Source organism: Penaeus vannamei, unplaced genomic scaffold (assembly GCF_042767895.1).
Source record: "Penaeus vannamei isolate JL-2024 unplaced genomic scaffold, ASM4276789v1 unanchor321, whole genome shotgun sequence".
Lineage (NCBI taxonomy): Eukaryota > Metazoa > Arthropoda > Malacostraca > Decapoda > Penaeidae > Penaeus > Penaeus vannamei.
In genome coordinates this window covers 15,001-32,500 of record NW_027213325.1, presented here as the reverse complement: position 1 = coordinate 32,500, position 17,500 = coordinate 15,001, and the positions used below count along the sequence as shown (strand labels likewise).

General features: G+C 40.6%; 1 protein-coding gene across 1 annotated transcript in view; it reads left to right on the top strand.

The window, feature by feature from the left end:
- LOC138860952 (trinucleotide repeat-containing gene 18 protein-like) overlaps window positions 1-5,891 on the top strand; it is a 12,372-nt gene extending 6,481 nt beyond the window's left edge. The window contains exon 2 of the mRNA XM_070119547.1: window positions 1,120-5,891. Coding sequence (XP_069975648.1) covers window positions 1,123-1,689 — 567 coding nt within the window. The 5' untranslated portion in view covers window positions 1,120-1,122 and the 3' untranslated portion in view covers window positions 1,690-5,891. The remainder of the gene's footprint in view (window positions 1-1,119) is intronic.
- The last annotated feature ends 11,609 nt before the right edge of the window (window positions 5,892-17,500 follow it).

Sequence of the window (17,500 nt, the reverse complement as noted above, 5' to 3'; positions counted from 1 at the left end):
GTGGCTGGCATAACTGTATTTCTTTACAGACCAATTAAGAAGAGACAGGTGGTGACGAACTGTAGCCTAAAATCAAAGTTTTTTTTCTAAGCTAATCTCCCCCCACTTCCCCCCCCCCCCCCCCCCCCACCCCCACCTTCTCCACCGGAGCTGCATTAAACAAATGTATTTTTTTTTATATAAATTGGCTGCTTCATATATATATACATACTACCAGGAGTTGTATCACTCTTAGCTAGCCTTTTTTTCAATTTCATTTTATTTAAATAGTGCCTCTGGTTTGATCACTAGTGACCTAGCTAGTTACTCCTAAGGTTTTTTTTTCTTTTCTCGTAGACTTGGTCAGGAATGTTTCACGAGAGAGTGCAGTGTTAGATCTATTGGTATTTTATCATTATTGTTATCATTATTATTATTATTGAGTATTCATATTGAATTTTAAGGCTTCCTGTTGTAATCTGGTAAAGATTATACAGATAAAAAATATAGTCTTATGGTTAGAGACTGTAATGTCATCCCATAGTTTAAAAGATAATGATACAGTAATAGAAAAAATGAAATATAAACTTCCTTACAAGAAGAAAGAGAAGTCATGAGAATGGGTGGACGAGCGAGTGAGGCGAGCGAATGACATGGTGCATGGCGGTGCATGGGCCCTCATTATCATTATTATTATTGTTATTAATTATTATTGTTTACCTATGATTTCGTTTTTTGTTTTCATTAATGTTCTAATTATCACTTGATCTTAGTTTTTGATTTGGTCTCCTGGCTTGTATAGCAGCTCTGTCCTGGTTAGAGACTCTTCAGTCCGTCTGTCTAGTTCAGTGACACGTAAATCATCTAAAAGCCTTTGAGATAAATCTGAACGAGTGAGCTAAGTTGGTAGAGCCCTGTCGGAGTGCCACCTCTCGCGCCTGCGCAGACGGGCAGCGGCGCAGGCGATCTGGCGCATGTTTACTTCGCACACCTTCCTTGTAGCTTAGAGACATACACGCTATCTGTATATTACTACTATTATTAATTATTATTATTACAATTATCACTATTATATGAAGCACATCTCAGCCTGGCCTTGCCCTCGACCCGCAACTCATCTGCTCTCGCGTTTTTCCCCAGGATATGAGGGGGGCCCAGGGGGGCCAGGGGGACCACCACCAAGACCACGGCACCACCACCGGGGAGAGAGGCTGTAGGTCGGTGTCCCGCGAGAGGGGCGCCGCCGCCGCCACCGCCAAGACCTCCGCCGCGCCCGCCGCCAGCACCGCGGGCGCCGCCACCACCACCAGCGCCTCGGCCGCGACGCGCGCCAAGATGAACGGCATGGATCTGCTCGACGAGGACGTGGACAGCGCGCCCGCCATCTCGTCGGCGGACCTGGACCAGCTCATGGAGGACTTCGACCTCAACGACCCCGAGGAGGAGGAGGCCATCAAGCAGAGCGAGGCGGCGAAAGCGGCCGAGGCGGCGGCGGCAGCGGCGAAAGAGGCCGAGGCCGCCAAGGAGGAGAAGCCGGGCGGCCTCGCGGGCGCGCTGCCGGGCGGGCTGGGCGCTGGCCTGTCGGGCATCCCCAACCCGATGGGCGAGGGCAACATCATGGGCAAGCTGGGCGACCTGGCCACGCAGAACCCCGTCACGGACGTCATGTCCAAGGGCAAGGACTTCCTGTTCAAGAAGTTCGGCCTATGAGAGCCAGCGGGAGCTAGGGCGCCGCTGCCTGCGCTCGCGCTGAGCCGCTGCGCCGCCGCCGGCCGGCCGCCGCGCGCGGGGCCGGGGCGGAGACGATGCCAAAGGGAAAAGGAACGAGTCCATTCTCAAAGTGCCGAAAGTTACCCCTTCACTACGTCTCTATTCCTAGGTAATGCTAGACGAACTTCTCCCTCGTTTTGTATCGTAACACACAGTCTCTTATGGTTCACTATTTTATATCCCCGGGATGGCATCGCAGTCGTGCAGTGCAACTTGACCAATTTGTACTCTGCTTTTGAGTGACGCACTGGTCGTCGCCATCCCCCCGCCCTCCCCCCCGACAAGAGCTGTACGCACGTCACGCAAGTCTCGCTGTCAAGCTCAAACGATATATATATATATATATATATATATATATATATATATATATATATATATATATATATATATATATATATATATATATGATTACATTAATCAATTTATTGTTTTGATAAGATATAATAAAACAGTGATGGCTTCTATTGCGATGAGGAGGGACGAAACACGAGATGCAAGACACTGACACGTTTTCCCGCGGTCTTCGCTGGCAGGGCGCGGACCCCCGGGGAGCGCCGAGGGGGGCAGCGCGCGTGCATGTCTAGTCAGCCAGCGAGACTGTCTCTCTTCTCTCTCCTCTTCTCCCCCTCCTTCCGTTCGTCTCATTTCCTCCTCCTCCTCCTGCGCCTCCCTGTCTCATCTCTTCCGGAGTGCCGAGGACCCTCCCTTCCTCCCTTCCTCCCTTCCCTCCCCTCTCTTCCTCCCTTCTGAAGTACGTCAGGTCTTCTCAAACCCGCCAAGTCCTTTCATTTTTTTCTGTCCCTTTCTCCCTCCTTTCTTCGGCCATCCCATCTTCCACCCTTTACTCCCTGTTTTTGGGTGCCTCCAATTATTGTTGTTATTGCTGTTGAGTATCATAGCCCTTTTTCGCTAAGACTTTCTGACATATCGATTTGGAACTCCTTTGCTTTTATATCGTAAGGGTCAAGACATGGTCACCCTTTCAAAACAAAAATATATATATATGTATTATTTAAGGATCGTTATATATTCCAAACTAAGTCTCTAGACCTTTCTTAATGCCTCCCCCTCATGAACCCCGTCTCATACCCCCTCCCCTCGCCCCTCCCCGTCCCCCTACCGCCCACTCCCACGAATTCTCTTCTGGCTTGTATTTTACTCCTCCGAATTATCAGCCTTTGTCCTCACGGTTATTATCCATTATCCCAGTTCCTGTTTTTTTTTTCTTCTTCGTGATTCAGGACGCTCCTTGCTCACTCTGATGTGCGTGTCTCGTTTTCTTTCGCCGTTTTCTTTGCCGTTGGTTGTTATTCCTCCTCGCAAATCGTTTTATTTCGTGGAGCTTGAAGAATCTACCGACATCTATCAGTAAAGTGGAGTCCGCATGGCATTTCAAAATAGGAATTAAATTTTTTATACAACCAGAGTTTCACGGTCAGTTGGAGGCAGTGCTGTGTCGACGAGGAATAAACAGATTGTTTGTAATAACAGTTTGCAATGTTGTGAATTAGGATGAATTCGTAAACCTTTGAGAATATGAAGGAAATAATGATTTTGACCACAATGGTTTCATGAAGCATATTGGTGTGCACACAGGGTTTTCCAGTGCTATTGTTCCTCTGTAGTTGAAAGGACAATGTATCGTGAATGTTGCAAAGAAAACAATGTATCGTGAATGTTGCAAAGAATGAGCGTTTATAATCCCCCTTCCACATGCGCCAGAATCAGTGTTTGATAAATGTCTCACACCTGCACTGTAAATGCACTGTAAATTCATCAATGTTGTTGGCCTTCTTTGTAAGTATGGAGATATTGTGAATTTGCCTCTCGAGTCATTTGCTGTCGGTCGCTCCGCGTGTTCTGCCGAGCGCCTCTGAAGAACAGAACACCGAGAACTTGTTCCGGACGCCCGCAGTCAGTCGGCCTGATCCACGCGGCCGGCGCACGAAATACTCAGACAGTGGAGTCCCCTCATCATTCACTCCAAAGCACAAACAACCTGAAACAACGTGCCATTGATCTTTTTTTTTCTTTTTTGCTCCTCCCATCACACCCCCGTGTCAAGAATCTTTCATTCGACTGGAGAGATTGTTTTATATCTAGATTCTTTATTTTCATCCTCTTTCCGGCACTTATACAATTACTTTGGTGCTACCTTTCGCCGATTTTTTTCATCTAAGTCGACAAGTGACTTCGAAGTGTCCAATCTTGTCGCGCCCACAGAGACTACTGAGAGTCGTCGGGGCGCTCGCGTGCGTTCCTTCCCAAGTGCTATTTAATCGACGGAACCTTCCCCTTTCCCCTTGAAATGGATAACCAAAAATACAAACAATAATCCTCTGAATATGTCAAATTCAATTGTAAACTCTAAGCGCAATGTTTACAAGTTATGGCCCGTTGCATGGTCTTGCTTCTGTTGCATGAATTCCCTTCAACATGATCGTCTCTCAGCAGAGAACTCGCTACACAACACAATACATTACACACGTGGTTCTTGCAACTGTGATTTGATGAAGACTAACACGACCTTGTTTCTTGTAGGACCTGAGTGCTTGGTCTTGTGTCTTGTAGGTCCAGGGTACACATGGCCTTGTTTCCGGTCCGGGCTGCATGTTCTGTTAGGCCAAGGGTTCAGAGAAGACGGATGGATGCACAGTACGTCATACCATGGTGATGTTATTGATTTGTTATGACTTAAAATATGATAATTAATTCTTATTGAGGTATTTATCCAAAGATCACTTGAACTACAAAGTTGTATTCACGTGGCAAGACGGCCGAGGGCGTGTGACCCCGCGAGGAGGCATTCCCTTGTTTGTCCAGGTCACGGAATCGCCCCCGGCGGGGTCACGACCTCGCCTCCAGGAGTCCCCCAGAATTCGCCTTGATGTTTGGACTGAGAACATATCGATTAAGCTGCGATCATGACTGTTGTGTGCTGAACTCCCCGTGGAGGTTCATATATTTATGACTAAGGCAGCGGTCCACTCCTCTCCCCGTTCCCTCGACTCACACACATTACTATTGTATCTTGTTATGTACATGTATGTAGCAAACCCAATTATGTGTTCAACTCGGCCTTTCCCTGTGCGTTATGGAAACGGGTAAATGAATAGATGTGTCCGTGTGTGAGCGCGCGTGTGCGTATATCTGAACAATCAGCTGACTCGAGCGGTCAGTCAGTAACCTTGCCATATGGGATCAGTGATTTTACGGTTACATTTAGCATTGTAGTTGTGGCTGACTGAACCTCTGTGAAGCACTGGACCGCCAGCACACCAGCGCCCACGGTGGAGAATGTCCTCAGCAAACTCCGCCAAGAAAAGAAAGAAAAGAAAAATCTTAAATCCTCAGGAAGGGGGGGATTACTTCAAATTACAATAGTCCTTGTCTGACTCCCGCGGAATGAGAAGAAAGACGACGAGAGCCTCCCCCCCTCCCAAAAGATTTTCCAAAAAAGAAATCTCAAGACCAAACCTCTTCCAAACGCCCCGGGGTGGAGTGGGCTGCACCTGGCTTCGTTCTGCCTGTGTCCTGTCGGAGTGCGTGTGTATCATAATTAAACCTAGTCGTGTGGACACTTCCTCCTCTGCCTTATAATGGTTGGTTGGTACTCTAAGTGCCCGTGGACCCATCAGGAGAACCCGTGGGGCACCGGCGCGTGTCTCTGCCTGTGTTTGTTTTTTGTGTTTATCTTAAGGATTTTTGAACTTGTGATAAAGCATGATTTATATATATATATATACATATTAGTCAGATTTTTTTCTATACCATATTGGAGGTTCGTATGTATGACATTTGAATATATATATATATATATATATATATATATATATATATATATATATATATATATATATATATATATATATATATATATATGCCTGAGGAGTGCGGTGGTTGACAGGGACAAGGACAGGTTCCTCCTGATGGGTCAGTCTCAGTAACCTCCTTCCATCCTTCACGTTCGCGGACCCGGGCTGAGGACGCGGCGCCGGAAGACCAAGACTTCTTTGGCGAGTCCTGCGTCCGGGCCTTCTTCTCTTTATCTATAATGTTACTTGTACAATACGCATTTCAATTGTTGTATTATAATGTACATATCCTGGCACAACTGTTACAGTAAATCATCCCATACTTCAGTGGTGTTTTATTGGCTTTCCTTTAGTGTGTGGTTTTAAATATTTTCCTGTCTGTGAAGAGGGATTTAATAGTTGATGTGTTTTTTTATATTCTAGTTTGAAGAAACACATCATTATCATGTCGGAAGTTAATGCTTAGTTTAGGTAAAATGTGATATTAAATGATAGTGAAGCTTATATAAATCTTAAAGGGATGCACTGTGAAGCTGAAGATAATGATGGAAGCAGGAAAAAACATATTAATATCTAAGTTATCTAGATAAAAAAAGAGAAATAGTTAAAAAGAAATGAGACATAAAATGAAGACAAAAATGAAAACAGTTTTATACTTACGTTGAGATTAAAAAATAATATATTGTCTTTGCTCTATGAAGGAATATTTCAGTCGTCTGAGATACATTAAATTTATTTGAATGTATAAAAGCGAGAAATTTATTTGAGACGAACAAAATATTAGATATGCAAAATACACTGAAACAATCCCTCTAAATATAAATGTTTATCAGAAAGTTTGCAAACTGGAAATGAATTTGATTAATCAGATATGCCTACAATATGCAACAAATCGACTCTAATCTCGTAAGCTAAATATTACACACAAACAAGTGAAAAGAAAAAGAACACGGGTATTTAAAGCTAATAATTTTTCCGGAAAAGCATCTAACCTCCATAGAAAATAACATTATAAATCTATAAACGTAGAAAATGAATAAGTAATGTAAGTAATGTACAAAACTGTATTTTTCATGAGGTAACACAGTCCACCTAAACGATGGATTTAAAGGCGAACAGATAGTGCAAATCAATATACTTTTCGTGTCTTGAGAAAGAAATAGATTTTTTAAAAACTAATTTCACTACATAAAATAAACGAAGAAAAATAGATGAAGAAAAAAAATGTGAATGTCTCAAACCATTAGATTTTCATACAAAATCCATTTAGAAGGTAAGTTAACTAATCTAATTATTCAGTTTTGTTCATATCTTTGTTAGCGGCTTTTGATAGATAATTAAACGATAACGAACTAAACTGCCTGGATAGATACATAATTAAGTATGAATAATGAGGAGCTGATGGTGATGATAATTATGATGATGATGATGGTACTGATGTGATGATAAAAGATGATGATGATGAAGATAGTGATGATGATGATAAATATAGGGATGATAAAGATAATGATGATTATGATACTGGTGATGATGTTATGATGGTGGTGACAGTAGTAATGATAATGATAATAAGAGTAATAAGAATTATAGTATTAGTAATAATTACCATTATTGTTATTATTATTATCAAAATTTTATTTATGTTATCATTATTATTGTTATTATTATTATCATTTTGGTATTGTTACTTTAATGTTCATCATTAATATTATTGTTATCATCGTCATTATTGCTATTGTTATCATTATAATCACTATTATCATTATCATATCATTAATACTAGTGTCATTATCAGAATTAATGCTGTATTGTTACTGTTATTATGATTTTTATCATAATCAGTATTTATATTATTATAATTGTATTATTTTATCATGTTACATTATTAGTAATAATCGTCATTATCATAACAACGGTACTAATAACATTCTCAAACCGGTGCGTTTACGGTTTTCACTGTCGACTGTAAATCATTTTTGAAGAATATAACCCAGGCATATGCACCGTGTATATCTATTAATTAAAATATTGTGCATGAAAAGATATTTTCTTTATATCATACAGTACTTACTCATACAGAAAAAGTAGGAATCGTTTTATTTATTCGCGCAAATATTTCAGAAATAACAGAAAAACTCTTCGAGATAACATTTCATTTGTGCACACGTACCACGCACACGCACGCACGCACGCATACACAAACACTCAGACACATATATAAGGCTATCACATACCTAGTTTAGACCATTTCTGATCCATGTTCCCAGCCAAAGTGTTATCTCCTTATGCTGAGTGCGCGCGCGCACACACACACACACACGCACACACACACACACACACACACACACACACACACACACACACACACACACACACACACACACACACACACACACACACACACACACACACACACGCACACACGCACACACACGCACACACACACTGTGACCCAGCTATATCTATATCTAATTACTATATAATACATATATCTAATCTTACATGTTTGTCACATACGTATCTTCACACATACATATACATATGCTTATACGCCTGACCATTGCTTCCCCTGTTCATTCCTCTCTTCATACCACACCAGACATTCTAATGTTGTGTTGTCTATCTCTTCCACAAGAGCTATGCTTTGTTGTAACGCTTCCTTGTTCACCACCGTCCGTCACATGCTAACAACGTGACTTGGTGCGATCTTTAGACCATTGTACAGGAGATCAGACAGACTTCCTGTGGGGAGTCAAGGAGCAACACCTCGCTCCGAGGAACAGCCGCACTCCAACATCTTATTCAATAAAGGAGTCATCTTGGTTGTATACCTTAAACCCTAAGCTCGCCATCTACCAAATTCTTGTAAGGCCCAACATTCCGGCTCTTACACACACACACACACACACAGATAATCACGCACTACCCATTTGTAAACCCATTGCATACATTACTACTGTTTCAACACCTGTTTGTCTGTTCCTCGCTGTTAGCATACGTATAACACTCTTTACAAGTCACTCATCTTAAACGACAATATTCACTCACCCACATACCAAGCCTTCCATTGCGGACCCGACACCCGTAGGCCTACCGCATATTGAGGTCACTTTGTTTACACGTGAGCTTCCTGTCTCTTCCATTTCCTAGTACAACGGAACCCCTTGACCCATTTCCTGTCTAGTCCTGCATATGAGAGGGTTGCCTGCTAGCGACAGACAGACAGCTTAGAACATCCCGACTAGGCAGAACCTCTGTCCGTTGGCTATGCCTCTCTCTTTCTCACTAATAAACTGCTCCAAGTTACCAGGACGTCTGCTAATCCTTCGCCGTTGCCCGAAATTGCTGCATCCGGCCAGACTCTACCTTGTCTGCACGTAATCGCAAACAGGCCACGTTTACACACATACACACACATATATGCATATGTATGTATGTATCTATCTATCTATTATATATATATATATATATATATTATATATAATATATATATATATATAAATTTATATGTGTGTTTAGTTAGAAATATCAATGAAATTGGCAAGTAACAAGGTTATATCAAATTTTGACATGCAGTTAAAGAATTAATAACAAGTCTAATGAGTAGTTATGCTCTCTATAACAGAAAATTATAATAAACTGGTAGCTCCGCTTCCACATAGCTTGTTGAATACAAAAATGAAATTGATTTTTCTCAAGAGCATCCTGACGGTCCTTCATGGTAAGGAGCTCTTCGTTATCATAAATAAAAAGGGAAAATTTGGTTTTACTTCTGGTAAGTATAACAATACAGAGTTGATTATACAAATGACTATGTATCTAGCTAAAAGTGGTGCCATAAGCTCTGCTCCATTTTAGATCCGCAACTATTTATGTGACATTTTATGGTAAGTGTTATTTCAGTGCAATTTCTCTGAGAATGTTTCAGTAATAACAATGGAAAAATTATCGAAAACGAAACCAAAAAAAGAACCAAAAAAGATATTGAACATTTACAATGGATAAAGGTGACGAGGTGGGTCCGAGTTGCCAACTAGGATTTTCATTTAGATCAAGTGGTTATACCTGTGTAAAGATACCTTCACATAAACAGTCTGACTAGGTGTCCAGAGTTTCACCAAAATTGGTGTCTACTTTAACTTGATCAGCATAGGCATAATAATACCGTGATTCGTGGTGTAAATGGCTTAGAACAGTGGCTCCCAAACTTTTTCTTTCTGTGGACCCCGACCAATATGTAATCATCTCCACGGCCCCGTCCAGTGACTGTCCTCTTTTCGGCTGTTACGAGTTATTAATAGTGTAATTGTGTTAGGAGCTATAGGACAAGAATAGTTTTTAGAAAGATTCCAATTCATAGGTATGTGAATTATACAGGCACTGTAAGTGAGATAAAATTCAGCTTAATTTGACGTCATAATTTTCATATTGCTCTCAAGCCCCACAGCAAGTACCTCGTGGTCCCCCTGAAGGCCATGGCCCCCAGGCTGGGAGTCCCTGGCCTAGAACATAAATAAATACAAATTACACACGTGAGATTTACCTAGAACAAGACATGAACAAAGACATCCAAATCAGGAACAAGCGAACAACAAAACTAAAACAACAAAAATGGCTACATTTTCAGAGACAGTTCGTCTTTGCCGCCATAATCTGTCGGTCGGTTGTGCACCAGTACCAGTATCACTTTATTGCAGACAGGTATGGATAATTAAGGCTAATCTTACGTAATATTTAAGAGTTATATGCTCAATAAAATCAAATACACTTACAAAAAAAGAAAAAAGAAAAGAGTTTCCTAGACTTAGTTCGTAATTACAAGCCACTAAAAACTTTCATTTTTCACCTGACCATCTTGATTAAATATTTAATTTACTCAAAATTCTGCTTACAACCTTTATTGGCTATGTGACGATTAGTTTAAGAGAAATGAATTAACATTTCCTTTACGTGTTATAATCGAAATTCTTCATAATGACCAACAATAACCCAACGGATTTTAGCCGTTATTGGAAGATTAATACATATGCCTACATACATACACATAGTCAGGCAAACGCGCACACACACACACACACACACACACACACACACACACACACACACACACACACACACACACACACACACACACACACACATACATCATATACAAATACGACGAGCTGGGCTAAATGTAAAAGGGATTGCGTTAAAAATTATTTTATATGAAGTTGGCTACCACAACACAGCACTTTCTGACAGAGAAACAGGTAGATACTTTAAGCCAGCTGTCGAGCACACACAGCGCAGTATGAGGAAAGTACGTCAGAGTATGGAGAAAGAAAACAAATGCAGATGAAGTACTTAGAAAATAGATTCATTCTTAGAAAGTAGTACTTAGAAAATAGATTCATTAAAAGAAGAGTTATTTTAGTTGAATAGTCACAAACATACATTTGTTTGAAAATCGGATTTTTTTTTCTATTAGGAAAATCTGTTAACGATGATTTTGATATAAGCTTACTATGTATTTTCAAACCAAATTATAAGGAAATGCAAAAAGTAGGTTTCGGTGAACAGTCTCTCAGTCTCTCTGTGTGTCTGTCTTTGTCTCTGTCTCTGTGGTGTACCACACTTTCATGTTTATTATTAAAGAAGAAGAAGAAAAAAAAAATAATAATAATAAGAAACACACACACACACACACACACAATTTTCCCCAACTAAGGCAAAGATCAGAATAGGCACCACCTTTTCTCTGGTCGGTCCGTCGCCATGGCACTGTAAGATCCAAGAGGTGCCACAAACACACGTTCATCTTAACACTCGCTCTATTCATTCGGATCCTCCCCCTTACATAGTCGGGGGAACAAAGCAATACGAACTTTTCTTTACGAACCAATATTTATAATAAAGATCAATATGGAAAGCATATAAAACACAATAATAAGGCAGTAAAAAACAAAATTTGATTGGTAAAATCACAAATAGCAAAACTGAAAAGAATAACGAACTGGAAAAAATGTTTATGGGAGATACATTACATTCAATAGAATCCATAGTCAATTCACAGACAATGATAAATATATATAAAACATCTCAAAAGGTAAAAAAGTAGAAAAAAGACCTAAACATAAAGAGGGGAATTATGGCAAAAACATTGCAAAAAAGCGTAAAAACAAACAAACAAACGGACAAACAAAGCTACAACTGCCTTGCAAATCAGTTTTCAAAATGATCAAGTAAAGCAAATTAAAATGTAAAAACAAAGGTAAAAACTAAAATCATCCTATGAGTAAATTATATTCAAAACAACAAATAAAAACAAGGGCGGCTCTTTGGTAAACAAAAACAAAGATTTCTAAAACGCCTGGCAATAAGAATTATCAAAAAGCTAAATTAAGACTTCAAGAATAAAAGGATTACATTAAGAAGACAAAATCCATATAATAACTGCCCGCTATACAGAGAAAAAGCTAAAAAGGGCAAGGCACAGGGGGTGAAGAGTGACAGCCGATCCGTGTGTTCTGGTCTTCCAGGATCTTCGTAATTTTCCGCAGGCTAGGAATAGGGCAGGATATAGGATAAAGGCTGGTCATAGGGGTGTAGGAATAAAGGGGTAAATAACTAGAATAAGAGAACAACCGGGAAATAGGGGAAAAGGTGAAAGATTGAGAGGGTTTAAAAAGGATAGCTGAGAGAAGGTAATTGTGTAGCACAGTGCAGCCATAGATAAACTCAAGAAGTTTCAGAAAAAAGGTAAATAACAGCACGAATAAGGCGAATGTTGAGTAGACAAACCTAGGCTAGGACAAAGAGAAGGGAGGAGTGAGAGAGAGAAGCAGAGAGAAGGGAGGAGTGAGTGAGTGAGAGAGAGGCAGAGAGGAAGGAGGAGTGAGTGAGTGAGAGAAAAACAGAGAGGAGAGGAGGGAGGAGTGAGTGAGAGAGAAGCAGAGAGGATGGAGGTGGGAGTGAGAGAGAAACAGAGAAGAGAGGAGGGAGGAATGAGTGAGAGAAAAGCAGAGAGGAGAGGAAGGAGGAGTGCGTGAGTGAGAGAGAGGCAGAGAGGAGAGAGGAGTGAGTGAGAGAGAAACAGAGAGGAGGGAGGTGGGAAAGAGAGAGAAACAGAGAAGAGAGGAGGGAGGAATGAGTGAGAGAAAAGCGGAGAGGAGAGGAAGGAGGAGTGCGTGAGTGAGAGAGAGGCTGAGAGGAGAGAGGAGTGAGTGAGAGAGAAACAGAGAGGAGGGAGGTGGGAGTGAGAGAGAAACAGAGAAGAGAGGAGGGAGGAATGAGTGAGAGAAAAGCAGAGAGGAGAGGAGGGAAGAGTGAGTGAGTGAGAGAAAAACAGAGAGGAGAGAAAAGCAGAGAGGAGAGGAGGGAGGAGTGCGTGAGAGAGAGAGGCTGAGAGGAGAGAGGAGTGAGGGAGAGAGAAACAGAGAAGAGAGTAGGGAGGAGTGAGTGAGAGAAAAGCAGAGAGGAGAGGAGGGAAGAGTGGAGTGAGTGAGTGTGAGAAAAACAGAGAAGAGAGAAAAGCAGAGAGGAGAGGAGGGAGGAGTGAGGAATAGGAACCAAGGAGTGGGAGAGAGGGAAGGAGGAAAAAAGGAGGAGGTGGGTGAAGGAGAAGGAGGGAGGCCTGGAAGTTTCACTCCCTTCCTCCCTCTATCCCTCCCTCCCTCCCTCCCTCCCGTTCTTCACCCATCCATCCCTCTATCCCTCCCTCCCTCTCTTCATCCATCAATCCCTCTATCCCTCCCGTTCTTCATCCATCCATCCCTCTATCCCTCCCGTTCTTCATCCATCCATCCCTCTATCCCTCCTCCCTCCTCCCTCCCGTTCTTCATCCATCCATCCCTCTATCCCTCCTCCCTCCCTCCATCCCGTTCTTCATCCATCCATCCCTGCATCCATCTATCCCACTATCCATCTATCCTTCCCTCCCTCCCTAGCATATTATATATATATATACACATACACACACACGCACGGGAGATCAGGCAGTGTCCGAAGGGCGGTTTTCGCAACACAGCAGGAGACCCAGGCAGCGCGGCATCGACAGCAACGCATAAGGCCGGGGGTTGGGTAGCGAAACAACTCTCCTTCAGCGATAGCATTGTTGTAATAAAATCTAGCGCCATGAATAAAGAGGCTTTTGAAAGAACGTGAGTATTGAAACTACGAAGAATCAGTCAGGCTCTTTGCCATAGTGATCATGAAATTGGCGTTTAATTAATGAAATATAATCAAATGAAATTTAGAAGCATTATTATTATAGTAGTTTGATGTTTGAAATTTTTATTTGAAAATTATGGATTTAACAGAAAAACTGGACTAAGAATGCTTTATTAGCTTTATCTGGTAAGTTGAAATACTTTCTAATACATGTATATATTGAATATTACAAATATTAAAAGTAAAAAGCTGGGATCCAAACCAATAATGAAATAATTCTTTTTATTAATTGAGGAAATCAGTTTGAAATTAGAAGATGAATGGATTAAAAATATATATACGTCACCTATGTTTACCTTTATGCATCTATATGTAATCTCTATATATATAATCTTTATATCTTTCTATATATCTATCTATTCATATATAATATCATAAACTCTCTATATATATATATATATATATACATATATATATATATATATATATATATATATATATACATACATTTCTACTATTCACTCTACTCATCAGAACCCCCTCTATACTTTCTCTGTGTACACCTCCTTCTGTCCCTCACTTTACTAAACCATTACTCTACCTCACCTTTCTTCCCCTACTTTCCTCTCTCCTTCACCCACCCTCACCTTTCCCTCCTCCTTCTCCCCCTCTCTCCCTCATCCACCTTCACCTGCAGGAGGAGGAGGAGGCGGAGGAGGAAGAGGAGGGAGAAGGAGAAAGAGGAGGAATAGTGGTAGGAAGAGAAGGAGGAGGAAGTAGAAGAGGAAGAAGAAGAGAAAGAGGAGGAGGAGGAAGGAGGAAAGAAGATGAGGAGGAGAAGGAGGAAGAGAAATAGGAGCAACAGCAGGAGGAGGAAGAAGAAGAGGAGAATGAGGAGGAGGAGTAGGAGCAAGAGGAAAAGTAGTAGAAGGAAGAGAAAGAGGAGGAGAAGAATCAGAACGAAGAGGAGGAGGAAGAAGAGGAAGAAGAGGAGGAGGCGGAGGAGGAAGAAGAGGAAGAACAGGAGGAGGCGGAGGATGAAGAGGAAGAAGAGGAGGAGGCGGAGGAGGAAGAAGAGGAAGAACAGGAGGAGGCGGAGGAGGAAGAAGAGGAAGAAGAGGAGGAGGCGGAGGAGGAAGAAGAGGAAGAAGAGGAGGAGGCGGAGGAGGAAGAAAGAGGAAGAAGAGGAGGAGGCGGAGGAGGAAGAAGAGGAAGAAGAGGAGGAGGCGGAGGCGGAAGAGGAGAAGAAGGAAGAGGAGGAAGCGGAGGCGGAAGAAGAGGAAGAAGAGGAGGAGGCGGAGGAGGAAGAGGAGATCGGTGCCTTGGGTATCACTACAAATATTTTTGTTTGTTTGTTTTTTGTTTGTTTACCTGTGTATTGATTTGTCTAATTTGTCTGATTTATCGTTTATATTTGGTTTTATATATATATATATATATATATATATATATATATATATATATATATATATATATATATATATATATATATATATAATGGAAATGGGATACGTGCGGTGTTTGTGCACACACACACACACACACACACACACACACACACACATCCCAAGGTGCAAGAGAAACTACAGAAGGAGACAGATGAAGTTCTGCCCAAAGGAACGCTGCCGGCGACTGAAGACAGGATAGGGTGATAAATAGTCTATTTTTAGATTACTTTTCTGTTTATTATTGTTATCATTATTGCTGTTATATTTAAGTATTGTTATTTTCAGTATCATCGTTATTAGTGATATGTTTTATTGTGTTTATAGTGAGATAGTGTTAATATAAATATCATTCTCATCACTACTACCTCCATAATCATCATCGTCGACATCATCATCATCGTAATCATCATCATTATCGTCGTCGTGATCATCATCACCTCTCTCTCTCTCTGTGCCCCTCCCCTCTCTCTGTTTCTGTCTCTCTCTCTTTCCCTGTCTCTCTACCCCACCCCCACCTTCTTTCTCTCTCTTTCTCTGTTATATATTATATATTATATATATATATATATATATATATATATATATATATATATATATATACACATATACACACATACTCCCCACCTTCTCTCTCTATCTCTCTCTCTCTGTCTCTTTCTCTCTCTCTCTGTCTCTGTCTCCTCTGTCTCGTTCTCTCTCTCTCTTTCGTTCTCTCTCTGAGCTGATTAATTCTCAACGTCCTGGAGATTGCAGCACGAAGCACTAGGACCGCTTTCCGCAATATGCATTCATCTATGGTTCCTATAAAACAAGAACAAAACAGTATGATATTGTGGCCGCGAGAATTACTCCAACTTTCTTGTGAGTTTTGGACACGTCACCGAATCTGATTAAGTGAAATGAAGACAGAAGCATTCTTTAAAGGAGAATTCACGTGGGGGATGGGGAGGGGGGAGTTGTATGATGCGAAAAAATTCAAGGAAAGAACTGGAAAATCTACGATAAATGTTTCAGGTTTTTATTGGAGAAATGTTAGCAACGATTTTCCATATAAACTATTAATTATTTTTAAAGAACAATTGTTATCACTGTATCAATGATATATAATCAATGATCTGTACATATGACGATATTGTAGAACACTTAACAATATCTTAGATTAAAGTAGGATCTATAGTTCATTTATTGTTTGTAGTATAACGTTTTAACTTTATAACAGTCTAGTTTGATTAATCTCACTAAAAATAGCCATATTACAACAGATAGTCTTATTGGGTGTTGATAACTATCCATGATTACACTTATCTATCCAATATTGATTAACATCCCCTATTATTCAGTGCTAATATAAGATTGGAGGATATCAAATCAGAGAAATATTTACTGATATCATAGATCACTTGACATATAATATAATGTAATTCGAATCCCATGCACATCTTTACGGTATTATGTAATCCAATTAATTTAAATTTTGATATATGCTCTCCCTATAAATACAATCCTTCACCTGATAGTTTTTATTATAAACTAATCTCAATCTTCATCTATTTACCCGTGGCAGGATGATCCGCTTTTTGTACGTACCTCTTGAATATAAATTTCCATTTCCTATTTCTTGGAAGTCGCCTCCAGTCCAGCGCATGTATCACTTCCGGCAGCATGCTTACAGAAGATGTATAACGATCAGTTTCTAACACATTTACCATATTATTATTATTTTTATGTTTGTGGGAAGCCTTTACGTAACTCCAGGACTGACAGTTGCAAGAATATAATTTTCTTTTTTTTTGCGTCAGTTGACATGTTTTATTTCTTTTAAGGCGGAATCATTCCTTAGAAAAGGAATATTCATATCACCTTTCGCTTTTATTCCGCTTTGCAGGTCTTCTCTATCCCGACCTTAGTTTTTTACCCTTGATACTCTAACGATGAAGAGAGAGAGAAAAAGAAAAACACGAAGCTCAAGACGCTTTTTTTCCTTTTTTATATACGCTTAGTTAAACATAAGGAGGTATAATCTGCTCGCTCTCTTTCTCTCTCTCTCTCCCTCCCCCCCTCTCTCTCTCTCTTTTTCCAAAGGAGTGACATGACAGAGGAGTGACACCTCCCCCTCCACACGATTTTGTTGGTGAACGACCTCTCGGCTAAAGCAGTTATGCTCACGAGAATATTTGTAAACAAGTTTGAGATATAGTAATAATTCAGTGGTTCTAGTTTTTAAAGTAAAATCTGAATTTAATTGTCTTTGCATAAATTTGATTATGCTTTGTCACTCCATCGTTATGTCATTCCTCAAATCCATAAATGTCACTTTTTTGTCCATGTCACTCCCCA